Below are 26,915 nucleotides of genomic sequence, written 5' to 3' on the forward strand. Positions count from 1 at the left end.
CAAGAGTTTCTTAGCAAAAACAGACAAATGGCTGTGTATCCTTTTTGTAAAATGGACCAATCTGAATTAAGACTACAAACAGTAATGAAGATGTGAAAAAAATCTCCTCCTTTTTAAATTTGTTTATCTATGGAAGAGAAATAACATGCTCGTATTTTATCATTACTATTATAAAAATGTTCTGTGATTTCTACAACTCCAGTGCTTTACTATGGGTAAAATCTAGAGTTTTGCAAAAGATCTGATCCAAAACTTAAATTAATAGCAAGAATCCACTTTCTGGCAGTCTAGGGATCTGATTCAAAGCTGGATAGACACTGACAGGTCAGAGATCAGGCTGGTGTCCAGCAGAGAGCAGTTATCTCATTCTGTGATACTTCTAATATTTCAAAATTGAGTTTGTTCAGATTCTGGATGAAAATCAAACAAAAATTTCTCCATAAAAGGGAAAGGCTCTTCAGCTCCAGCTGCCAGCCTCTAACGCCAGAACTCAGAAATTTGGTGAGCACAGTGGGCTGTCGGCCCCGTGGCCTGAGGTGACCCATGTGGCACAGCTGGGACAGTCACAACCCGCAACTCTCTGCAGTATGTAGCTGAGATTCACACACTTGCAAAGAGCAGCCTGGGAACGGCTGAGATATTGGCAGTGTCAGCATGCTGCTGCCAGACTCCCAGGCAGCACCTCTTGGTCCTGCTTTGGGATACAGATCCTGAAATAAAATGCTTGGGAGTGAGGTTGAAAACAGGTTCTGAAATCTTGCTGTGTCCCCTGAATCTTCAAATCCTAAGTTACAGCCACTTCATTCAGAAAGGTGGAGAATGGGAGTTAGAGGTTTCTGTCAAAAAATGTTTCTCTATATTTAGCTCATAAAAGTTCATTGCTATTTCAAGTCTTTGAAGATTTAGAAACTTGGCGTCTTCACCTGGAGGGTCTAAAAGAAAAAAAGTAAAAATGTGAGTGCAAATGTGGTGTGGCAATAGTTACATCCTAGCTAAGGCACATATGGATCCCCCCTGCTTCGCACACGGCAGTGACCTAGAAGGGTCCAGAAACACAGGTGTCCTTTCCCAGCCACAGCCCAGGCTCTGGGGCCACTTGCAGCCTCAGTCAGTTCCAGTTCTGAGGGCAGCACTTTGGGTATTGCCTACCTGTGCTGAACAGATACGCACCACTCCGGAGGCACGGCACCGAAGGAAAACTAGGTGCATGCTAAGCGGCTTGTAAGTTAAAGGAAAATGAGCTTACATCAGTCAACAGGAATTGTGTCACTAATGTCTAATTTCTGCTCCTCTCCTGTGCAGCGGGGAGGGGAGAATGCAGCTCTCCAGTGGTCCTGCGCTGCCACAGTCGGGAGCTGAACCCTGCTGCGGTGCCCCAGATGTTCAGCTTCTGGGGGGAAGGGCTGTGCATTGGGAAGAGCAGACTGACCTTCCTCTTCCAAAGCCAGCATATACAGATTTGGATAAGCACGTTTTTTTTACAGAAAAGCAATTAACTTGCTGTTCTTCTAGAAGCAAGAAATATCTTTCTTCCTGCAGTCTGATAGCATTATTTCTTGTTTGCATTTAATATGATTATGCCCAACTACTCCAGGGTGCAGGAAACTCCAAACAGCAAAAATCCAAATATTTTTTCAATTTACTCCCAATACTGCCTAAATGCAGCAAAGAGAAATCTACTGTAAATTCTCTGTAAAAATAAAATAGACTTGAGCAGATCTTTTTTCTGTCCATTTCAGATGTACCTAATCTTTTAAACAGACACATCAGAACATTTAGATTGGCTGACTTTTGGCAAATTATCATGCACAACAAATGCTGCCACACAACAGTTTCTATTGGGGAAGACAAAATAGGGAAATGCATAGCATAGGAGGAACTGCATATTCCTGCATAGTCCCTCCTTCTACTGCTTCTGGGTTTTGGAGAGCAATGGCCATCATGGCTGTGACGGCACCTCTGCTTGCCATGGAGTGTCCACATTGTGGTGTACAAAATGACCCATCTCCACCTATTGTGTTTCACAGCTGCTGTGCAGGAAAGACCAGAGTCTCTGCATGAGAAATTTCTGGCTTCAATAATCAAAATCACTATTTTCTACCTGGTCTTTAGAAACTTTGACTCATTGCTTCTTTTTTTTTTCCAGCAGTACCTTCATCTATCTCATTGTATGAATCTCCTGGTTTCACTTTCTGCAGTTGTAACAAGGTTTCCTCTTCTTGCCAGTCTGGAAAAATATAGCACTGTGGGGAGATACAAGATATGTGTTGCACGTCTCCCCCACGTGCCTGCACATGGAGGATATCAGTTTTGTTACACGCTGCAAATGCAGAGTATTCTCTTCAGCTTTCACTGGAGCCATTTATGCTCTTAGGTTTTCTGGTCCTTTGGTTCAAGGCTTTATTTAAGAAAACTAAATTTGTGTAGCTTTTGAGACCAAGATAAAGGGAATGGCCAATGAAGTGGCCTCTAAAACTAGTCCTCTCTATTCTTCTTCCAGATAATCCATTCTTTTTGCTTAAAGATTATTTTCAAAATTGCTTAATCTGTCCTACTTATGAAGCATGCTTATGCTGTGGTGCAATACTAAAGTGTGACTTAAAAAATAGCAGTTCAAAAAGGTTAAGAAAGCAGCATCACATTATATTATGCATTAGAAAAAAAATTGTCTTTGAATAATAATTTGAGAGCATTTTATATTAAAGCAGAGGGAAGAGTCAATTTCTCTCTGTAAAACTGTCTTAATCTCTTCAACCACTGAAAGTTCTCAGAGACTTTTCAATGTCCTAGCTGAGGAAAACAACAAAGTCAGTTGTAGGAATCGATCAGCTATTCCTTCTCCAAAGAAGAATTGCTAGGATTTGATCTTGCCTTTTATAAGCTTTTGAGATTCAATCATTAAAGTCTTTTATTTCGCCATTCATTTCAGAGGTATTCAAACAGCTTGCTTAATCTCAGGGTGGGGAGTGGGGTGGGGAACAAACCCCAAACACCAAATTTTGGAGAGCTGTCATGACTTTGTAGAGATTTAAAAACAAAATCTTGTATCCTAGAGAATTAGGTTAATTCTAGATGTGGTACCATAGACAGCACATGGCTTCAAATTCTGTGACTTAAATGGAAAGAAAACAGCATTTTAGCAAAACCAGCCATCAACAAACCAGGGCAGTGACAGTGACTGAGAAATACTCAAAGACAGAAAAGCTAATAGTAATGGAAGACCTGAATTACCCCTGTGTAGACTGGAAAGTGCTGGAGTGGGGCATGGTATAGCCTTTTGTAGCACCATAAGCACTACTGAGAGCAAGTAGCTAGCAAAGGCACAAGAGAAGTCACTCTTGGTTATTCTAAGAGCTGTGCATGATCTGGTGTGCGATGTAACTACTGAAGAGCTTCTTAGTGCCTGTAATATGCTCAAGCATAAGAGCTCTGTAGGAATGAGAGCGCCAAAAAAAAAAAAAAACATTCAGTGTAATAAATTTTAACTCTAAGAAAGAGAATTCTGTAAATATCAGAAAGCAAGGTAAAAATAAAGAAGAAGAGCAAAAAAAAACATGGTAGGATGCTTATAAGAGGCTTGAATGCTACCTAAATACTGCATAGCAGAGGTTCAGAATCAACCTGTACGATCAGTCAGAAAAAAATTAAAAAATATTTCCTGCTCTCTTTTGGATAATATATTACTGAGCATTTTCCCAATGGTTTTCAGCAAAACATAGCGGTTCTGGGACATTTCTTTTTACCTGATGACACTCCAACCTATGCATCATTCGCTGCTGTTAAATAGTGCTCACTGGTGCACATGTATCAGTGCTGATCCTTTCTCATCATGACTGGTACTAATTATCTGTACGGGCCTGAATCCATTCCCTCCTCTGAATGACTCCAGCATCTCCTGGGGATGTCTGAATATTGCTCAGACACTCAGAGGTTTCTCCAGTCCCTAGAGCAGCCTGGTCCAAAACCCCAGATCCATACATGTCCCAACTTGGAAGGGTTCAGAGTCAAAACCTAGACCTGAATTTCACTGCTTGTGCCCCCATTCCCTGCTATTACTGGCCCGGGGAGCCAGACGGCCCTGCAGCCACCCCTTTCTTCCTGCTCATGTAGGTGGGGTGGGCACAGCCCCACCTGGACTGTGGGTGCGGATGCTGTGGGCATGTTGTGGAGACCCTTGCTCCAGCAGCTGGGAAGAGAGTGTGCTGTGCTGGCCAGAGTTTTAACACCTCCTGAGCTCCCCTGTGGCCATCCGTGCTTGCATGTGCATAAGCACAGGAGTGGGTTCTGCAGTGAGCAGGTAACGGGACATTGAGTTGGTGGGGCATGGCTGTGAAATGCATCACATTCTGCTTAGGATTGTGTTGGTATCGAGGCAGAGAATCTCCACAAAGCTGAATGAGTTCTGTATTTACACGGGATTTTGTGCTCCGGTCAAGGAAGGTGTGTGCACTCTCATCTGCCACCTTGGTGTAAACCTGGGGTAATGCTGCTAGAGATGGGGAAAAACATCTGAGTCAATAGAGGGTAGGCGAGATTGGTGCCTGTAAAATCAGTGAGTAGAAAGATAATTGATTACCTTGTTCTGAAGAGTTCTTGAGCCTGGAAGTGACACTAGCAGTCTCTAGGAGCCGTACCTTTCCAGACAGGCTCTCCACACAGTGAAGAAAGCACTGCCTGTACTGGCTGTGCCACACATTTGAGCTCTTTACAAAGGTAAGTGCCAAGGCCTATTTATGATTTATTTTTTTAATTGGTAAAGACAACTTCAGAAGTCAGATAGACACTGACAGGGAGACCGTGATAGCTTAAGCCTAAAAACTTAATAGGGTTTTGCTAATACAGGAGAACATGTTGGTGCTTGTGTACGGATATACTGTAATTCTGCAGGTAATCGCAATCAAAGCGGGCTGAGCTGGGGTAAGTAAGCAAAGCTACTGAGTGGAATAGCCGGGCTCCTGAGCTTAATGCAGGGAGGAGGTCCATGCTTTTACAGATGTGCCTCACTCCAGAGCTGACAACTTCGGGTGCAAGGCAATCCAGAGTCCACAAGGCACATGGCTGGGTCCGTGTGTGCTGACTTTCTTACATGCTGCTGGAAGGACCATGTGGGCTGCTGTCGTCAGAGTTGTACCAAAGGAAAGCTCAAAGGGATGATGCCAGCTTGGCTTTTTTTTTTTTTTCTATCACTCAGCAGCACTGAAGTCCGCCTCTGGTAGCCAGTGGTGGAGCAGTGAGAAGCTGGTTTTGTTGCTGCGTTTTTACAGGAGAAGCCTGACTGCATTAACTCTTACAAAAACCTAGACAACTCGAACAAAATCCAGTGATGGAGGTCGGCTCCACAGAAGCCAGCAGCAGCTCCCAGGGAGGCACTGGCTGGCTGGATCTTACCCTTGCCACCTGCACTGAAACGGTGACTTTCACTGAAGTGGCGGCAGAAGAGGAGTGGGGATCATTTTACTATTCTTTTAAGGTATTCTTTTAAGGTGTGCATTACTTTTCTCACATGCTTGCAGCTTTGGTGGATTTTCAGCACCTCTGCGGGGAGGCGACTAGGATTATTGAACTTTTTTGCCCAGATATTGGTGGGTTTTTCCCCTGCAAAGACAGTGGACAGCATGTGTGAGGCATTTACTGAAAAACAAAATAGTTGTAGGAATTAGAGTTCAGACTTACAGGTCTTAGCCAATTGTATACCTTTCCAAGAGGGGACAGTACTGTTTTTCTATAAAAGTATTGTAATTATACATGCATCTTTAATCAAAAGCCTGTATATATTTTGTGTAATTTCTTATAGCCATCATCTTGACCTAAGGGATTTCTTTTCAATTTTCCAGCTGCAACAAACATTGTACACAAGTGAGGGAGTATTTTGTTGGTTGGGGTTTTTTGTTGTTTAGTTTTGGGGGTTTTTGATCATTAGGGACAGGTTCTAATTAGTTGGTTGGTTTGTTTGTTTTTAACTTGAGCGGGGGATGCAGTGTCTCTTGAAGGCTGCTGTTAAGAATGCACCAGATGAATCATTCAGGAGTGAATGCTGTCGAATGACATGGGAAGTGTATTCATTCATCTCAAAAAAACCCTTGCAATATGTGAATGTAGGAAAAAGATGAAAGAGGTACTGAAATTCATCTTTCCTTCAGATTTCTGTGCCTGTTGTCATTGCTTAATTTCACTCTGCATGCCATGTGTCACTTACTTTACTGTTGTGGCACGTTACACAAGTTAAGTTCAAATTATTAAAAAGTCTGACAAGGAGTACCCTGCCATTCCTTCTGCAGCTCAGGACCAAAGAGATCACTTTTGACTGGAAAGATATAGGCACTTACATCATTTGACAATATGTTAGGTAAAAGGGGATATGTTCAAAGGCAATTTTGATTTCTGTGAGATTGTTAGTGCTCTGACACAATGCCAGTGGAATCAGTGGAATTACAACAGATTTCCACACCTGTTAAGGAAAAGGTTGATCTGTAGTTCTACAGTTAATTAATGAGGGTTTCTTTTAACACACTTTTAACATACATTTTTTTTCTTGATAAGACAGTACTTTTTTACCTAAGATTTCAAGTATGAAAATTTTTTTTTTCCTCTTCTTTTTCTCTCCATGTTAGACTCTTAAAATGCTCTTGAAAAAAAATCAGAAACGACAAGCAAAATATTTTTAACAACTTTCTCTTTATCTCCTTTGTTCTTTCCACAGTTAGGGCTGTAAATCTGAACAAAGTCATGGGAGCAGTATTTTATAATGGTAAAAGTGACAATTAATTCCATGATTAGAAAGTCCCCAGGCAGAACAATGCTCCTTAATAGGAGAGATTGAGTAAATTACAATAATTAGGAAACCATGGATAGTCATGCATGTTTGTCCATTGCTAAAGGAAACTTAGTTCTGCTAGCTGAGAGCTTCTCATTAGACTTGCACTCCTCTGTCAGATGTCTAGCTCTGGCATATATAGCATGAACTTTGCAAGGAAGTTCACTGATTCACATCAATTACTTGCTGTTGATAGGCATGGAAATATTTTGACTCTGGAGACAAGTGACAACTGGTGCTGCTGCAGGAAAGGAGCGATAAAGCACCTGCTCTGATGACTATGGTGCAGGGAAGACAGAGCTCCCGGCCAACAATTTCAGCTCTCTGTAAAAGCTCACATGTGGAAGGTGCTGCTGATACCTGCTGACTCAGTTGGCTGTCCTCCACCAGCGCTGCCCACATTGTGGCCATGTCCTTGCCCCTCTGAGCAAGCCAAGCAGCATCTCCTTCCTCTTCACAAGTGTCTAGTTAAGCAGCTAAAGCAATAAAAGGTTCAGCTTGGAATAGGCTGAATGGATTAAAAACCACAGCTCAGTGCTCAAAATGTAGCTACAAATGGGGTTTTGGCTGTTTATTGGGATTTTCAAACATGTTGTAGCCCATGGCTGATGGTAAAGGCAGGCTGGATGAATGGCCGCCGCACAGGTTGACTCCACAGCCTGCGTGCCAGGATGCAGACAGGGCACACAAACTATTTCTACTTGGGAAATGCAGGTGTAACCTATCTTACCAAAGTGGTCATAGGAAAACCTGATCTAAGCCAATAAATGGAGACAAGGGAGTGACACTTACCCAGTACCTGGAGCAGTTCCTGTGTTAATGACTTTTTAACAGTTTTACCCAACGACAGCTACATAGGGTATCTCACATACTGCTCAAACTATGAGAGCATGTGCTGGTTTCTTCTTTTCCTCCCATTCTTAAAAAGGACAGCCTGTACCCACCTAAGGTAGTGTCTGTGTCATACTGTGGTAGCAGTGTGACAAAAGTAAAATAATGCGCCTTAGAGCATTTCAGTGCCAAAAAGTCCTGTTACAGACTGAACTGTGAGTGCTTCCCTGCTCCCCCTTTCAGAAGCATTTGAGTTTCTGTCTATTCCTCTTCAGACCTTAACAACTAAAAGTCCTGCACTGCTTCAGATTAGAAAGCATTTTGCCAGTTCAATTAGATTTCTTCTTCTTTTTTTTTTTTTGGGGGGGGGGGCTGGGAAATAGAGGATTTCATCCATTTGGAGGAGTGCACATTTCCCTTCTGGTAGTCATTACTGTAGCTCCTTGGCCAATTGCTCACCAAGGCTTTGCCCGAGAAGTCTGCTTTGGGGCTGTGGCCATGTGTGCTAACTAGGCTGGCTCTCAGCGTGCAGAGTTGCACCCTTTGGGGCAGGATTGGGTGCACCCATGCACCACTCAGCATGCAAGATGAGCTGGTGCTTCCCACAGCAAAGGCACTGGCTCATCCCCACCTACGTTCAGGTCTTGCTGCTGTGTTATGGAAAGTGGTCTGAAAATCCAGACTGTATTTCTTCCCAGGTGCCTTTACATGAGGCATCCAGCTAGGTTACTGTCTTAAACCACAAGAAATCCCGTTGGCTGAGTCGGCACCAAATTCAGAACAGATGTGCAAATTGGTTATAATTACAGCTCCAACCTCCCAGGCCAAAGGACAGTTCACTACATCCCTTTACAATCTTCCCCATATTCATTTAATCTACGTGTAAAAGGGCTCTATGCGAGTGTCAACCGCCCTCTGCCAAATACAGTAATCTGAAAAGAACAGAGGTCATCTGAACACCCGTGGCCTTCTTCCACTTTAGGACCTTCTTAACTCTATGAACCTGACAAGGTGCAAACCAGAAACCTGCCTGGAGAGAAGAGGAAATCTCAAAATAGCTTGGCCCTGGTTGTCCACAGGGTTGGGAGGCTTCATCTGTTGGGAGGCTTGATGACTGGATGCTTGCCAGTGTGACACCCATTTCCAAGAAGGGTCAGAGGGAGGATCCGGGGAACTACAGGCCTGTCAGCTTGACCTCGGTACCAGGGAAGATTATGGAACAGTTTGTCTTGAGAGCGCTCACGCGGCATGTCCAGGACAAACAGGGGATCAGGCCCAGTCAGCGTGGGTTTACAAAAGGCAGATCCTGCTTGACCAACCTCATCTCCTTCTATGACCAGGTGACCCGCCTAGTGGATGAGGGAAAGGCTGTGGATGTTATCTACCTCGACTTCAGCAAGGCCTTTGACACCGTCTCTCATGGCATGCTCCTTGAGAAACTGGCGTCTCATGGCTTGGACAAGTGTACTCTTTGCTGGGTGAAAAACTGGCTGGTTGGACGAGTCCAGAGGGTTGTGGTGAATGGAGTTAAATCCAGTTGGCAGCGGGTCACTAGTGGTGTTCCCCAGGGCTCGGTGTTGGGCCTGGTTCTGTTTAATATCTTTATCAATGATCTAGACAAGGGGATTGAGTGCACCCTCAGCAAATTTGCAGACAACACCAAATTGGGAGGCAGGGCCAATCTGCTTGAGGGTAGGAAGGCTCTACAGAGAGATCTGGACAGGCTGGATCGATGGGCTGAGGCCAATTGCATGAGGTTCAACAAGGCCAAGTGCCGGGTCCTGCACTTTGGTCACAACAACCCCATGCAGCGCTACAGGCTTGGGGGGAAGAGTGGCTGGAAAGCTGCCCAGCAGAGAAAGACCTGGGTGTGCTGGTTGACAGCCGGCTGAATATGAGCCAGCAGTGTGCCCAGGTGGCCAAGGCAGCCAACGGCATCCTGGCCTGTATCAGAAATAGTGTGGCCAGCAGGACCACGGAAGTGATCGTTCCCCTGTACTCGGCACTGGTGAGGCTGCGCCTCGAGTACTGTGTTCAGTTTTGGGCCCCTCACTACAGGAAAAACATTGAGGTGCTGGAACATGTCCAGAGAAGGGCAACCAAGTCAGTGAGGGGCTTGGAGCACAAGTCTTATGAAGAGCGGCTGAGGGAACTGGGGCTGTTTAGCCTGGAGAAAAGGAGGCTGAGGGGAGACCTTATCACTCTCTACAACTACCTGAAGGGGGGTTGTAGTGAGGTGGGTGCTGGTCTCTTCTCTCAGGTGGCTGGAGATAGGATGAGAGGAAATGGCCTCAAGTTGCGGCAAGAGAGGTTTAGGTTGGATATTAGGAAAAATTTCTTTGCTGAGAGGGTTGTAAGACATTGGAATAGGCTGCCCAGGGAAGTGGTTGAGTCACCATTCCTGGAGGTATTCAAAAAGCCCGTAGACAAGGTACTCCAGAACACGGTTTAGTGGGCATGGATGATGGTTGGACTCGATGATCTTGAAGGTCTTTTCCAACCTAAATGATTCTATGATTCTATGATTCGTCAGGGCTGGAGGAAGCACCTCCGCTTGCCAGGCCCCCAACAGCCCCAAAGCTTCTCCAGTTATAGGATCATGTACTTATTCTCGGAGAGGATGGAGTTAGGGTCATCTCTTTTTTAAGAGGTCTGCTAAGAAATGGGATGCAATAGGGTAGATGTTGGAGTGATCAAAAAGAGAAAGTCCCAGCTGCTGTTCCTTTCTCGGTGAGACTGTGTTCCCACCATCATCTCCTGCCTCCCAGGAGAGTGGGCTGACTTCCATCATCTAGTACATTTTCTTATTTTGTTTTCTGATGTGTAGAGTTGAGCCCTCACCTGTGCAGCAGGACACAAAGGTTTTGTCGTTTACACCCAAGGTTGTTTGGGAACCCCAGTCTCTCCCCTGCCAGGTGGGAACCCCAGTCACTGGTCCACATGTTGACATCCCCCTCCTTCTGGCCCCATGAGCCCTGGTCCCTGTGGCATGCAGCATCACCACATCAGTGACACTGAACAGTTAGAGCTCTCAGGAGGAACAATGTGCATATCGAATCCGCCACAAATGATTTTACACATATCATCTAAATTCCCAGTTCGTTTCAGGAAGGACTGTTTGACTCTGCCTGTGACTGTCCTCCCCCCACACTGTAGCATTCCCCATACCTGCATGTTTTAGCCCATGTAGCTCAGGACTGCATAGCCATGCCAGAGTAAGAACAAATCTAAGAGCATGTGCTGCTTATCCATGGAGCCTAATGCTCTTTACAAAGGTCAGGGCTTACCATCTCCAGCAAAGAGCTGAGGAGACCAACATGTGGAGAGAAGGTTTGCATTGACTTGTTTTGTAGGACTATCAGGAAACAAGGATTTGGCTCCAGGTATCCTCAGGGCCTGTTTAGGTCAGAATCTGTTGTCCCTGTCATTTCATCCAAATGCAGGAGTCTCTTTATCTCCTGGGCAGCATTCACCTATGCTATTGCTCATTCTGATTTTCAAGTAAACCTCACAGACCATCCCATCATTGAATACATAACAGAAAAATAATAATGGGTGCTGTCAAATTTCTGGAGCAATCTCTGCAAATGCAATCATACATTTTAGAAAAATAGGCATATCAAATAATTCATAAGTGACTTTGCAATCTTTCGGTGGGGGGAGAGAAGAAGAATTAAGTCAACACAAACAAGTTGTAAGGAACTCCTGAATGCAGCCTCTGCAATATGCCATAATGACTATTGCTATTCCCAAGATGCTGCCCTGAAAATGAGAATGTAATAGCTGATGTCCTTGTGAAACTGCTGCTGCAGTGCTGTTGGCCAGCCTGGCTTCATCTAGTAGCTTAAATGCAACACAGAAGTGATCTGGCTGTATGACAGCCCAACTGGGGGTAGCTGTGAGCCAACCGATTTGGGCAGTTTTATACTAGCAACCCTCATACTTCCAACTCCATGATCCATTCGGCCACAGGGTTTCCATCTGTCTGCCTCTCCTATATAAATATGCCTAGAAAGTATTAATTTCTCCAGTTTTTTATGATGTTTTAATTGTACAGATTAGGCATACTTAATTGTACAGATTAGGCATACTTAATCATTTTACCTCTTTTTGTGATTAAGAAAAAACAGCATTTCACAGTTTTAAATAGGGTTATCAAAATCATACAATTATGGATGGACCATGGTGTTACCTAATATTATCTCTTCATGTTGAAAATGTTCTAGGAAAAAATAGATAGGTACACCATGAAAAATGTATCTTTCGTTATGACATTAAAATCAGGGATATCTGTTTGTCTAATTCTGTGGAAGTTTCCTAGGGTAAAAAAATCCTGCAATAACTGAACAGTACTGTCCTCATTTATTATCCATCTTGTACCAAAACACAGCAGAATGGCGAACATGAACTATTGGCTAGTAAAATTGAATTGTTACCATTTGTTATTGACTGAAAATCTTCCCCTCTATTCCAGGCACACCTTAGGAGGATTTTGGGGGAAGGGTAGGGGGTGATTTGTTTAGCTGTTAATTTGAGCTTTGAAAGATTGCAGCAATCCACATGTATTAAATGTTGCGCTCTGAAAGGACCCTGCCTGACCCATGATGGTGAAGTCAGCGCTAAGGAATACATTTTAAAAAAACATGGGGATTCACAAAAAAAGATAGATACAGTTTTGCTACATTTCAAAAATAAGTGAAAGTAATTTTAATAACATAATTACCCCGTTCCATGAGAAAGTGTCCTGATTTAGTGAATAGGCTCCCTCAGCTTCTCTGTTTCCCTGAGTCTAAAAGGGAAAAAATAGTATAGATTTTTCCTCTACATAACACATTAACATTCACAGACTACGAATGCAATACTGTGTAGACACAAGTTCATACAAAACTGCTTCGCAAGTCTGGAAGAATAGAAAACATCAGCTTGGGTCCCTTCCGTCTGTGCCCTTCTTTCATCGATAAGGACCTGTGGAGAAGTGACTGTTGCCAGCACCTCTGATGTGCTGTGAAGACCTTGTGTGGCAACGCATCCCAGGATCGCAAGAATGACCTGTAGCCATGTGCTGGGAGGATAGCATGGACAACCTGTGAGAAATCATCTCAGTAAAGCAGCCCCCGTGCAGAAAGAGATATGAGACCTCTCAGGCATGACCATTGCCATGGAAATGGGAAAGCGGCAGGCCCAGAGGCAAACCTGGGGCTGCACTAGTATTTATGCAGTTTGAATCAGGCTCCATTCCAGGTGATGCTACCAAAAAAAGCCAACTTCTAGGGGGCTTGTTGCCCTCCCAGCTGTGTTCCTCTCAAATTAAATCATAGTGGAAGCACTTTCAAAGAAAAAATATAAAAGTTAGCTTTGAACTTTCTCTTTTCTCAGTCTTTCTTATTGCCACATGAGTTTTCCCAGAGCTTTTCTGTGTCAGTCAAATTGCTTTCCCAAAATTTCCAGAAACATCTTGTGTGAATGCTGTACAGAAACATCTTCTCAGTTTTGCCTCGCTAGATAGCGAAATTTCTTTCAAAACACACTTGTATTCCAGGGATGGCCAGTACAATTTCTGCTGCTTGTGACAACTAGGGCATAAGATTTCAGTGATTTTCCCAGTTGTTAGCTTGTTTCTTTCTTACTGAGACAAGGCCTATCAGCAAATGAATCAAGAGTCATCCAGCCATTTTTGCAGCTTTTCTTGAGCATTAGGAGCTGGCTTGAATTAAGCATCTGAACTTTCACATTCAGGTGACTAACATTTACTGTATGAAGCTAAGTATTCCATCCACTGTCCCTCTTTTTGTAAGATATTTGGTGCCCCTTACTGTGTTCCCTCTTGGCAGTCAGAATTGCTGTCTACAACTAAAGTATGTGTAATCCACCTACAGCTTATCTTCAAGCAGTTTTCTGTTAGGTTTTTTTTTTTCCCCACAACCCAAACTGTGGTGAAAGTTTCAACACAAGAAGAAATATGGATGTTTCTGGCTGGCACTTTAACCAAGTTTGTTCTTTTTTATGTATTAAAGAAGTTTTGTTTTGTAGCTGGTAAAAATAACAATCGTCATAATCCCTTCAGTGACTTGACTTCTGACAGCTCATTGTTTAAGCTGGTCACACCCTGGCAGAAATTCTTCAGCTCAGGCCTCCATGTAAGCATAAGACAAATGCCATCTTATACTTTTAAGTCCTTTTTCCTAAGACTAATATGTTTGTGTCATTTCCATGCCAGCAGCCTTTACACCCATACTCTTTACTTGCAGAGTGAATTTTAATTTACATAAAGATTCCCACAAAGATCTGAGTTGTTCGTGTTTCTATGATACAATAAATAATATACAACTTGGGCAAAGTGCTCAGCTGATTACACCTGTATAAGTACCTTCTAGTTTTAAGTTCATTCCTTAAGAAAATAGGTCTTATGCATACTTGTGTGTGCATAATAATTCAGGTAGGGAAGGACTTCTGGAGGTCACCTGCGCCAACCACTCAAAAGCAAATTCAAACTATGCCAGATTGTTCAGGGCAGCATCCCCTCAAGTTCTGAATATCTCCAGGGATGGAGATCCCACAGCCTCTCTGGGCTCCCATCCCAGTGTTTGACCACCCTCACGACGAACATTTTTTTCCTAGTATCTAATCAAAATGTCCCATGTTACAACTCTTACTGGTGGCCTCTTGTCTTTTCATTGTACACTTCTGAGAAGGACCTGGCTTCATCTTCTCTGGACTCTCCCCTTAGATAATTGTAGGCAGCAGTTAGACCCCACAAGACTCCTATAGGGTTTCTGCTGTGGAGGAATCTGGCAGTATGAGATAGAGGGGTTTTTATTTATTTTTGCTTTGTTTATTTATTTCAAAAAACTTTATGAATTGTGTCAGAGGTTGTGTCAGTATCTTTAAGACTCCTTAATTAAATTGTACCGATGAGTGTCTTTCTTTGATTTCTTTCAGTGTCCAAAGTACAATTTGCCTTAGACATAAACTGACTATAAATCCCTGACTGGAGTCAGTCAAGCTGCATGGCACCTGTCTGCCTCAGGAAAATTAATCTTCCTGGGGTTTTTTTGTTTGGTTGGTTGGTTTTTTTTGGGTTTTGTGGGTTTTTTTGGTTGGTTTTTTTTTTTTTTTTCCATCCTAAATGGGGGCTGTTAAAATAGCAAATCTGTCCAGAACATTTTCAGTATTGAAAGTTCAAGACTCCACATCTTCTACAGCAAGGTCAAAAAAATGCAAATCTAGACTTCTCTATTTTCTTGCATGGCCTGCAATTAAAGTGATTATTTCAGAGGGTGAGAAAAGACTTTTTTCTTTTTTTTTCCCTCCTTTAAGAAAGCACAATGCAGTCTACTACTGGTGAACCTGACTGTGAGCATGACAGTTCCCCAATTTAGCAAGGAGGTTTATGTGTTCTTCTTACATGTTGAGACGAACATCCTTATAAAATTGTTTGGCTTTCTCTGTGATTACATCTCTCCTACAATCTCAATTGCTGCAATAGGCTATGCTAGAAACATAGATTTTAAAATATACCAAAGGCAAGCAGTAAGACTGTTTGCATATTCCCAGAATTTAACGAACCGGCAAGAAGAAGCTGTTCAGAGACTTAAGCCACTACTGACCTGTGATATGAGAGATCAGCTCCTCTTCTTCACCCAGGTGACCAAGGACATGGAGCAGGAAGGCACCAGGTCAGCAAGGACATGAATTCACTATATGCCTCCTCACCTCACATTAAGAGGCCAGCCAGCCACATCAGGAACGGACTACCTCTCCCTCTCTTTTTCTGTTTATTTGCTCATTTCTTACCTGGCAACCTATTTTTTCCAGGCTGTTTCCCAACCAGCCTCAGCAGCTAGAACAAAACTGTTCCATGTTAGGTTCCTGTTCAAGGACAAACATGCTTTGTCCATTGATAGTTGAACCTCTCCTTCTATTAGGCAATTGCTCTGATATCAGGCAAAGTCTTCTGCACCTCAAGACATGAGCAACACCACCTCCATTGGGATGGGCTATGAGGTATATCCCTGTTCCCCAGCCATGACTGGTGACCCCCAACAGAGGGGATGCAAATCCTGAGAAATGAGTAAGCAAGGAAGTCGGCTGGGGAGAACTGGAAGGAGGGATGGCATCATGGCACCAATATGTTTCCCAATGGCTCTGAAAGGATTTAATTATGGTCTTGATTAAAGCTGCTCGCAGGGATGATCTTTGTCTCAAATATAAAGCAGAATACATCTTTTGCTAGACTTATCACAGCCTATGGATTCAGAAATTTTGTCATAGACAAAATATCAAGCCTCTTCTACAAGCAAATGAAAATGCACACAATCTTCAGACAGGTTTTCTGGCTTACATTTCACCCATGAAGAGACTTGCTTCATTGACTAAAACTGGTTTTAATCTTAAAGCAAATTAGCAAAATATGAAGATGTGCTCCAGATGTCAAGCACTGCATGCTCCAGACACAGCAGTCTCGTGGAATAGCAGCACATGCAAAGGTTGTAGACAAGCCAAGGAAATCCTCTTGACTTTGATTTGTTCTGTGACCTTAATTAGGTCACCAGCACCTCTAGCTTTTCTGATCTAAAAGAATTGGTGTATGACACTGGTCTCTTCTCATGTAATGTAGTTAGCAATGCCCACTGCAAAAGCAGCCCTTGCCTAAAGCTTCTACACGGGGGGTTGGGAGATGTTATTATCTTTCTCTTTATGCTTCTGATATCTGTGCAACATTATTAAACAATGTTATTAAAAAATTATTAATGTTTCTTGTAAATCACCTTGCTGAAGATTGTTACAAAAAGAGGATTTTTGCTTGATGAACAAACAAGACAGGAAATAAAATACCTCTATGTCTTAGCAACCTTAAGGTGATGAATAAAACAAAATTATAGAAAATGCAGCTGGAGTGAAGTTCAAGGATCAATCAGTTATCTCTCTAACCTGATAGCTATTTTTAAGACCTTCACAGATGGAGGTTTCACTGACTCAAGCAATCTACATATATATATATATATATATATATGGTATATTTTAAAGTCAAATTTTTAAAATTATCAACTTGAATTCTGTGCTGTAGCTTTGGTTCACCAATTTTTGGCCAGTCTGTGAATCTGAAGAAGAGATTATTCCTCTCCTTTTTTACATAGTCTTTTTGTGTCTTCAAGGCTATGTTCCTATTTTCCTTCAGTCTGCTTTTTGCTAGATTAAGCAACTTCATTCAGTCAGTCTTTTCACCTGGCTATATCCTCTAGACTGCTGTCAACTCATTGCTCTGTGTCCCTCTTGAAGCATGGTGCCCAGGAGTGGGCATAGTACAGCTGCTGGGTATTGTGGAAGGAGTAGAGCAGAGGCATGTGAGACTAGTGTTGATCCCATGATGGTGGTTGTCGCTCTCATCGTAGGGTGACATTATTAAATCATGTTCCACTTGTGGGGCACTTTACTTGCTGCATGTGGGGGGGATGTATTGAAGGCTTGCCCAACCCAATGTGATTACATCCACCGCACTGTGCAGTCCTGCACTTCTCCTATGTTGAACAGCATCTTGTTTTTTGTCCGGTGCATGTTTCCAATTCATCAATCAAGATAATTTTGAATTCTAATCCTAGCCTTCACAAAGGCCTTTATCACGGTGGGCATCCCATTAATAACCACAGAAGTTTTCATTCTGCAAGCTAACACAGACTGAGAGAGGCCACAGTGATTTAAGTTGCCTATTGTTATAGCTCCCTAATCCCCAAGAATGAGGTCTTTTTCTCTTCTCTCTGAATGGCAGCTACCACAAATAGATTAATAGAAACTTTGGCTTTATTCCTTTGTCTATGGTCTTTCAAACATACCTCTCCTGTATTCAGCACCTTTTAGGTTGCCTTTGTAGTCTGGTTTAAGTGTACATTTCCATAGAGCCTTAGCCTAAAATTGCTAAATTGTTAAGCACTGCTTCTTAACCTGGCAAGAGGGGATTTAAACTGACCATATGTGCTGCACCCCTGTGGTGGGGATACACCCCCCTAACACAGTCTCTGTTGCTCCACAAGTATTTCTTCTGTGGGAATCAGAAGAAGATTTGAGTGTCAGATCCTTGTTCTGTTTGTACCCACATCAGTATAATATAGGAGTACAGAATTTCTTTCAAGAAAATGCGCTCCTGATTTTATACCGGAGAAAATGGGAACAAGTCTTGCCCCTCGGTTTTCTTCATGTGTGAAAGATCTTTCCTGAAATGGGAAAGACAAACCAAACCCTGAGGACAACCCACTGATTCCAAGGACAAAAGTGATGTGAAATCTTACCTTTTAAAATTTTAATTACTTTCCAAAAAGACACTTTCTTCCAATTCCTGTACAAAGCAAAGCATCTCCATAAAAATAGTTCCACCATGCCTCTGCCACACATTTTGAAAGGAATTTGTTTCCAAGAAATTCTGAAGAGATTTGCAGACACCTAGAAAAGGTATCGCTGCTGGATACATTAGGATTCTTTTTTTCCTGAGCTCCACTGCTCTATGCCCTTCAAACCTAACTGTTACTGTGAAAAATCCCCTCTCCTACTCGTCTGTGCAGAAAAGCAGCAGAACCATCTTCCTCCGTGCCACCACATGCAGCTTTACACAGGACAGGGGTTTTTTTATAAGTGAGAATTTTGCAGAAAGGCAGAATATTTTCTCCCAGCTGACCCCACGCTCACCAGACTCAGTGCTTCTCAGGCATCAGAGCTGGCTGGCTGCTATGGGGGAAACATAAACTTCACACTCTCACATGGCGAGTACAGAGTGAGCGCTGAAAAATAACTATCCTGCATCTAGAAAGGACCAAATGTGGGTCGGTAGGCCAAAAGGGCAGGAGAAGGTTGGGTGTGTACTCACAAAACAAGCGAAAATGGATACGTACATTCTTGATCTTGCAGCCAGAGGATCCTGATGCTTTGACAGCGCAAATAACTTTTTTTTCTTACTTTCTTTTCGTTGTACACACTACCACTAGGGGACGTTTGGTCATCATGTATCGCTCGCTACACAATTTTACTTTTCCTTACAGTGGGTCACGCTTTCCTTTCAATCTTGGTCCACATCTAGATCATGGAGTGGATGTCTGAATTTCGTAGGGCTTGTGGATGACGCAGACTCGCTGGAGCTAGGAAGGAGAGAAGTATTTATTTCCCCCATTTCTCCAAAGGAGCCCATCTATCAATACTCCTTACAAAGTGAGGCAGCTGGTTATTTCACAGCTTGCTGGAGCAACATGAGAAAACTGAGGGCTGCCTCTCATTTTAGTGTTAAGTGCCTAACACAGACACTGCAAGTGGTTTTGTGAAGATAAAAGTAATATGCAGCCACTGCAAATTAAACTGGAATGAACATCACCAGCAGTGATGCATGTTAAGGATTTTCTGAAAGAACAAGAGTATCTTTTAGACTAAATAATTAGAAATCAATTGGCAAAACTCACATTTCACTCCTTTTTTCCATTCTCATCTCATTTGTCCTAGGATAACTGACTGGTTTAACCCAAGTCACTACCCGCTGACCTACCGATACACTTTTTTTCCTTCTCTCTAATGCAGACAGAGCAGCTGGTGACTCTTTGGATTCTCTTTATCGTCACAATTTCTGGAAATGCCATTGTGCTCTTTTCTACCTGGAGGAGGAAGAGGAAATCTCGAATGACCTTCTTCATTACACAGTTGGCAATCACAGGTAATGTATGGGAGGGGAAAGGGCATCTGAACTGCACAGAAATCAGTATAAAAATGACAAATAAGAAATTGCAAGTTGAGCGGTGAAGAATTCAGTCGCCACCTAACATCCAGCTGCAGCTTGCCATAAGACAGATGGATGGCTGCTTATCTTAGGGCTCAGTCTGCCTCTGATCTAAAAAGATGTTGCTAGATGTAGTAGTGTCTGTGTGAGATGCAGCGGCTGCAACTCATTGATTTCACTGAATCTTATCTTCCAGTTTGAATTTGCATCTGTATTTCCCAGAAGTTATGTCCCCAGCTGTTGTTATGGTATTGTTTAGATTAAACTAGTTTAAGATGAATCTCTTGTGTTTTTCTACTAAAACCCTTTCTAAAGTATTTTATAATGGTATTGGTCCATCAGTTATGCTCTTGCATTGAAGAGTGAAAATAATTTCATGTTGTCTGGTTTAGCCAAGTAAGAAAAATATAAAAATGTAAATGTGGAGAAGAATACACTTAGTTAATTTTTTTTGAATGGAAAAAAGGATGCTGCTCCAAGAACTTCATAGTTTTTAAACAGAATGGAAAATATACAGAAACCTGGTTTGTAAAAAGGAATGGAAACAAGAGCATAAGCAGCACATTGTTTCTCTGTGGCCTTGAATGGACTGAATTTGTGGGGTTTTAAGTTTCCCAAGGGAAAATATGTGCTGTTTTATAAAAGTGTCCTGCTACTAATCCCTGCTTACAAGACAGCTGTGTTGCATTGTTAGTGTATATAGGATATATTTATATGCTTTCTGTTGCTTTTTTTGTAAGATATGGTAGGAGTTACAGCACTTTTCCACTAAAGGGCTGTTTAATATGTGATTTCCCAGAAATATTGCATCCTCCTTTGATGTCTGTTGCATCCCTGTTTAAACTGGAAAAGCAAAGGACTACACTCCCCAATTTTCAACATGCATTCTTTGCAAGTAAATGAACTCCTGCTCATGGTCTCAATCATGTCTGCCCAGGAGCTTGTCCCATTTGAAGAACTACTCTCAGTTGAAACAGTTAGACCAAGGTGTGCAAAGTGATGCAAAGGGACTGTCCCATAGCTACAGATGATGTAAGAATTATTGCAAGGTAAGGATGTGAAGGTTTGCAGTGACTCCTCTTCTGAAATACTGATGGCTGGTTTTCCTGTTCGCCTGTGAGTCATCTGTAACAAATGGTTTCACTTCTTATCTCGGTCATGACTTTCATGTCACTTCCTTCATGTGCCAGCAGTATTTTTCATCAGGTAAGGTGTGTTGATACAGCCACACAGCACAGTTTGGAAGCATCAATCATAGATCAAGCATTACTGTGTTCACAGGAGCTGCAAAATAGCCAGCCTCTGCTCAAAGAGCTCCCAATCCCAGATGAATACACGGAAGATGGTAAAAGGTAGGCAACCAAGCAATAATACAGGGAAGGAGCACAACTGAAGCCCCAGACAGACACCATCCATTTTCTACCTACTGTCATCAGGGAGCAGAGTACTGTGGACAGTACTGTCCTGTCATGAGAAGGGCTTTGGAAGCGAGGAGGGTGGAAAATGACCCCGTGTGTCCGCCTGGCACAGAGGGCACAAGGGCTGGGCTTCCTGCCAGAGCAAAGGCACACATCATACATGTAGAGGTAATGAAAGATGAGTCCTAATATGAAGAGCTCAACTAAACAGCAAAGGGTCTTGTCCTAGTAAGAAAACAAATGTATTTACTGCAGCAGAGAAAGAACCAGCATAAGGACACGAGTGTCCAGGTGAAAGAAATAAAGCAAGAAGCAGACAGAAGTGTCTGGACCAGGATAACTCAGGAGAAGGCTGGTCCACATGAGGTGTACTAGGAGGAGTCTACTGTTGTTGCTGTGCTGGGTAAGGACCTGGGTGGGAGTTTTGCCATTTTGAACACATAGGAAAGGCTGACTTTTTGGATTAGAATGGAGGTGGGTAGAGACCTATTCACTAGGGGTTCAGATACCATCTACAAGAAGGAAGGGGAAGGCACTGCAAGTGCAGTTTTGAGGGAGCTGTAATAATCAGTGGCAAAGACAAGGCAAATACCCCATTAGATGTGGGCAGCAGATAGTGCTATACAGCTGATGTCTACAATATTGTCTGAGGACTATGTGTTCCACTTGCTGATTCTTCTGACCTCCCCTTCCCTAAAATTATCCCTGACTTTTAAAATCAGAGCTTCAAAGTGCCTGAGTTCAAGTCTGTTCCATTTCATATTACAGAAATTCCCATAGAAAACTCACTTGACAATCACATCTGCAATGTTAAAAGAAGTAACACCAGCTTGAACAGCAAGCCTCCTTTCAAGCAATGTTGAGTTCTTTTTTGTGATGCAGGAGTCAGAACTCTAATTTATCTTCCCGTACCAAGAGTTCCTGACAGTATTTTGGCACAAAGAAATTACTTAATTCCTGAAATGGAGCCATTTCACTTTATCTTCAAAAATATTAAGAAGAACAAAAGCAAGCTGGCAACAGTCATCATCCTTTCACAATAAGTTATGAGGTAGACTCAGAACATTATGAAAACACTGGCTTGTCACATTGCTTTGACATGGCAGGCTTATTTAAATCCTACCAACTAAAGCCTAATCTCCTGGCAAACAGTTTCTGCTTAGTCAATATTACTACTTCTGTCTATTTTGAGATTCTTAAAATATTTATTATTTCTGATCCAGTAGCAGAGGGAAGAATAATGGATATAGGTTTATCAATGCAGGCATTTCAAAGCCATTTAAAAACTTTTTGTCTATTGATCTGTGGCTTGATAGTTGAGTAGTGTCCTCAATTCTCACATATTCCAACTAATGTTTTACCAAAATAAAATGAAAATATAGCCTTCGTGTTAGAATAAACAAGGTATTCAAAGCAAATTGTGCATAATACATGAATAGGAAATGAGCACTGTTGTTCTTGACTGGTTGCCAAGCCAGATGCAGAAAAGAAGTAACTAACTGATTGAGGCTTCTTTCAACACAGCCAGAATTCAATGGTTCAACCCAGTTGGCAAATTCAGAGATAAGACTCATACTGATCCCTTGCTACGCCATAATTCAACATGGTGCTCGAGGCTGCAGGGAGCTATAGGAATGTGAGCCATCCCTTCACCTTCAGTGTGCTTAAAGATGTTGCTGATGCCTGGATTCAGAATATTTCATATTAAATATATGCCCATACAACTCCTGTGTCAGTACTGCATTTAAGTCTATGTTTAACTCCCAGTTCATGCATAAATCTCTGAAATTTTCTGGGAATTAAGCACTAGGAAATCAGCTAAGAGTTAACAGCAGACTTGAACAATAGTACTAATCACTCAGCATCAGCTAATTTAACAAAGACAAATATTGCTATGTTTGCCTTATGTTCAGTTTTCTTTCAGGCATATTTACTTTTTTGTAAAAATGGTTTTTTTTGTAGGAACAAGCTCATCTGTGAAGACTGAAACTAAAGCTAGGTTTCCTACAGATTTCTACCTCCAAGGCAATTTAGTTTCTCAAACAGTGTAACCTCTGAAGATTTCCCTGTGAGGATGGTATTTCTAAATACTTTTCCCCAGACAGATTTCTTCTGAGTTTAGCACAGGTTATGCTCATGGCATACCTATCTCTCCTGGCAGGAAACCTCTCACATCTCTCCCTACCTGATGCCATTTCACATAACTTGCAGAGTCTTAGTGTCTTTAAGATCTTTGCCTCTGACTGAATTCACTGAGTGGTTCAAGATCAAAGACTGGCGTCTGATAGATGGGCAAGTTCACAGATGCTGTATCACAATGGAAATTTTCAAGCAAAATATGGTTGTTTTCAGAAAAGATGGTTTGTCCACACATTTATATCCATTTAGATCACTTTACCAGCTCTACCAAATGAAGGCTTCTTAACCCTACTCTCAAAATGTAAAAGCAGCAGACATATATAAAGCACAATTACTTAAGTAGCCTTGGACAAGGAATGTAATTTATTGGCTAAACAGTCCATTCAATAAAAACTCATTATCTGACCAATTCTAAAACCAATTAAGGAATAAATTTAAAATATCTGCTAAAAAGTATTTTACTTCTCAGTTTTCTTCATCCAATTTCAACTACTAATGACAGAGGAACGTATTTAATTTCCTTTTAATGGGTGTGTAGTTTTTTGAGTTTTTTTTCTCCAAAATTAACATCTGGAAAGTTGGAGTGGGAAATGTTGTGATCGTTAGCTCTGTGAGTTTCTCCTTCTATTCCAACATTTAGCAGAAATTAGTACCTTAAGAACAGTGTTAGATTTTGTTCATTATTAGGGGTAGAAATACAAGTAGGCACTTTACTGCATGCTCGATTTTAAGCTGTAGGCCAATAGACTTGATTAGAAATACATGCTTACTTAGGTATTGCTGTGGCTGTAATGAAGAGAGAAATAAAAAGAATGTCAGCTAACTTCTATGGTAGCTTACATGTAAACAAAAAACCTGAAAGACAACCTGTAAAAGTATTTAGCTACAGTCTATATTGTGATATAAAAACCAAATCCTACGGGATGACTTGAGAATGACATTAAAAAGACAAGAAGGTATTTTTAAAAGTGTCTTTTTATATTGCTGCCACCTTCCTCAGTTGCTCCCAGAAAGCTGGACCACAGAAGGCCTTGGTCCTTAAGCAACTGCATTCATCTTATTTAGTGTTTAGTAAAAAGCTAATACACTGAAAACTTGCTACGAGAGGGTTATGTGAGCGAATAGGTGGACTTGGGCCCTGCTAAAGCAAAGAATGTTTCTTTTCTGTGCTGCTTCTGCCCAGAGAGAGCATGATTGTGGGGCTAAAACCAACTGGGCTCAGCCACCAACTTCTGGGATGGCTTTGGTTAAGATGACTGAGGCAGAGTCTGCCAACTAATTTGCTAGTTAGATGCACTAAATAGGTGCATCTGACTCTACTACTACAATGGCTAAACATGAACAAACACCTTAGAAGTTGTCCTTCCTTTCTTTTTTTTTTCCTACACCAAAATGACTATGGCACTGGCTGCTTTAATGGACTGTGGCTGTCCTTTATTATTTTTCTTCCTTGTCTATGTGACTTGAAGGAATGAAGATTACTTGTTACTCCCTGATCTGTACAAAAGCCTAATATAATAACACTGTTACCAAAACTAACATGTAGAACAATATTAACAGATAATTGTCTCTGTTCCAGCTTTTCATCTGGAAAATGTAATATTTCCTCAGTTCAGAGAAATCATACATATGAATTCATCAGTTTTACAAGTACCTTAGACATCACAGTGATTATGAGCATTGGAAGTTAATTGCATAGAGCCAATTAGCAGCTAACTCAGCAAGTCACCTTAATGGACGTGGACTGTTGGCAGCCAAAATGCCCATAGAGTTCCCAGTTATACTGGAAAACTTATACCTTGCCAGCTGGGTCTTGGCTGGAATTTGCCATCTGATTTACATGATTGCCTACCCAAGACACGGAAACCTAATGCAGACTGCTGAACTGAAATAGAGTTTATTTCAACAATTCCCAGAAATCTGTGGCTTTCTCCTCTTTCCACACCTCTGTTTTCTGCCAGTTTTGGAAAAAAAATGAAGGCAGAGGAAAGGGGAGAGGCATTTGCTATTTTTTGTTTTCTTTTGCGTTAAGGAAATGGTTCAATATCCTACCTGCAGAAATGAAGACTTGGAAGAAATTACAATTGTACTGCACTGTTCATTGATAAAACTGAAAGAAGGATATCTGCATTTCTTGTGTTCATTATGTCCAAAAAGCTCTTTAAACTGTAATTAACGTATGGTAAGGAAACAGTCTCTGCTAATGGACTGTCTGTTTTCTGCATTGCATGTTCCCATCACTACTAAAAAGGATATGTCAAAGTTGGGAAGGAAGAGAGGCATTTGTTAATATTCCCTCAGGCACAGACACTGAAATTTGCTGGAGTACCCAATGGCAGGTAAATTCCCCCATTTTGGAAGCAGCCTGATTCCTGAACACCTAGCTGGAAGTCCAAAAACTCTGCAAATCATCTGAGTGTACACACGGCTTGAAAAACAGGGAGAGAAATAGATTATATCCACCTTTCCTCTGCAGGCTAAAGCAACTATAATGTTTAGTACAACTGTTCATTTTGCATTCACAGAATAAATGAGAATCAATTTACCAAGAGCAGAAATAGTATCTGGGAGTAAACACAGCAATATTAACATTACTTATTCAGTGCATCCCATGAAACTATGACGAGTTTTCTGGACTGCAAGTGAATAAGAAAATTCATTGTATGGCTGCATTAGTTGCCTGGAGAAGAAGCAATCATTTTCCATTCTGATTCTGCCAAGAAGAAAAATTCATAACTGGAAAACAACAGGAGATTTACTTTAAGTTAGGTGCGCATTAGTGTACCCCCCAAAGCTGAGACATAATGCAGAATAAGATGAATGTGCAATATCCCGTGGTATCACGTGGCAAACCAGATTTGATATCCATTGCCATTTCCAGTGATTTAATACCACCTAGCAGAAACTCAAATTTTCCTTTGAAGTTTAACTCAGATCTGAAGATGAGTCACAGTACCCTAGATCGTAATAAGTAACTTGGACACTGACACTATACAATTCCAGTTTGATAATATGAATCATGTTTTACTATACTCTTGGATTTCTTATGTGAACAGCCAGGAATATTTCTGTATGTCTATATATAATCATTCTTGCCTGCATATATGGTTAGTCAACACAAGACTCAATCTTTCCTGAGGAAAATAGAAAATATCCAATACACGTATTCCTCAAAATGCATTTTCTCCAAACCCAAGCCTGAAGTAGATGTGGTAAAAAGTGGAATATCCTCAGAAGTTAGGCAAGGAAGCCAAGAGTGAGCATTAGCATCAAAACTGAGTGACAGAAAGAAGCTTTATGCAAAGGAGGAGACATAGTCTCTTGAGGGGGTATCAGGACCTCTATTTCACAGCTTCTGGTCATACAACCAAAGGAAAATGGTCATGGAAAACAAAGTAGATTTCATGTTTTGGAGGTGAAATCAGAGGCTAGATGTCTGACATAGAGAACTTGGCATCCTGAAAATACATTGCTCCAATCCAGTCTAGTAGTGTAGGAAGAACAGTGCAACTGGGTCTAGTGCACAAACATTCGGTCTGGTTATACAACTTCCTTGTGAGGTTTAATGTGAAAGAAACTGCTTTTGGTGCAAAATGAACCCTCCTTGAAAAGGTAAAATTATGCTCCCACAAGACTGGGGTTCTAAGAGAAAAAGGTGGCCCTGGAGGACTGGCAGTAACCCTGTGGTCTAACGCAGTTAGATTGCCTTTGCCTTCTATGTATGCAGGCAAGAGAAAGACAAAGAAACAGCGATGGAGCTGATCTCGATGCAGTAGCCAGAGTTTTAGTCTAGAATATGGTACCCCAAAAAGCAGGCTGGTTAGTGCCCCACCAGGGAGCTCTTGTAGAGGTGGGACACCACGAGTTCGTAGAAATGAGCTGTAAGTTTGCTGACTACTTCTTCTGCTTTAGTTTCCTATTTCAAGCCAAAATCAAAGTGTTTTTAAGCAGCCTGGACCCAAGC

General features: G+C 41.8%; 1 protein-coding gene across 1 annotated transcript in view; it reads left to right on the top strand.

Annotated features, from left to right (window-relative positions):
- The first annotated feature begins 5,136 nt into the window (after positions 1-5,136).
- The window catches only part of NPSR1 (neuropeptide S receptor 1), a 61,121-nt gene continuing 39,342 nt past the window's right edge, over positions 5,137-26,915 (top strand). The window contains exons 1-2 of the mRNA XM_030010479.1: positions 5,137-5,470; positions 19,199-19,331. Of these exons, the coding sequence (XP_029866339.1) occupies positions 5,324-5,470; positions 19,199-19,331 (280 nt within the window). The 5' untranslated portion in view covers positions 5,137-5,323. The remainder of the gene's footprint in view (positions 5,471-19,198; positions 19,332-26,915) is intronic.

Source organism: Aquila chrysaetos, chromosome 3, assembly GCF_900496995.4.
Source record: "Aquila chrysaetos chrysaetos chromosome 3, bAquChr1.4, whole genome shotgun sequence".
NCBI classification, from domain to species: domain Eukaryota; kingdom Metazoa; phylum Chordata; class Aves; order Accipitriformes; family Accipitridae; genus Aquila; species Aquila chrysaetos.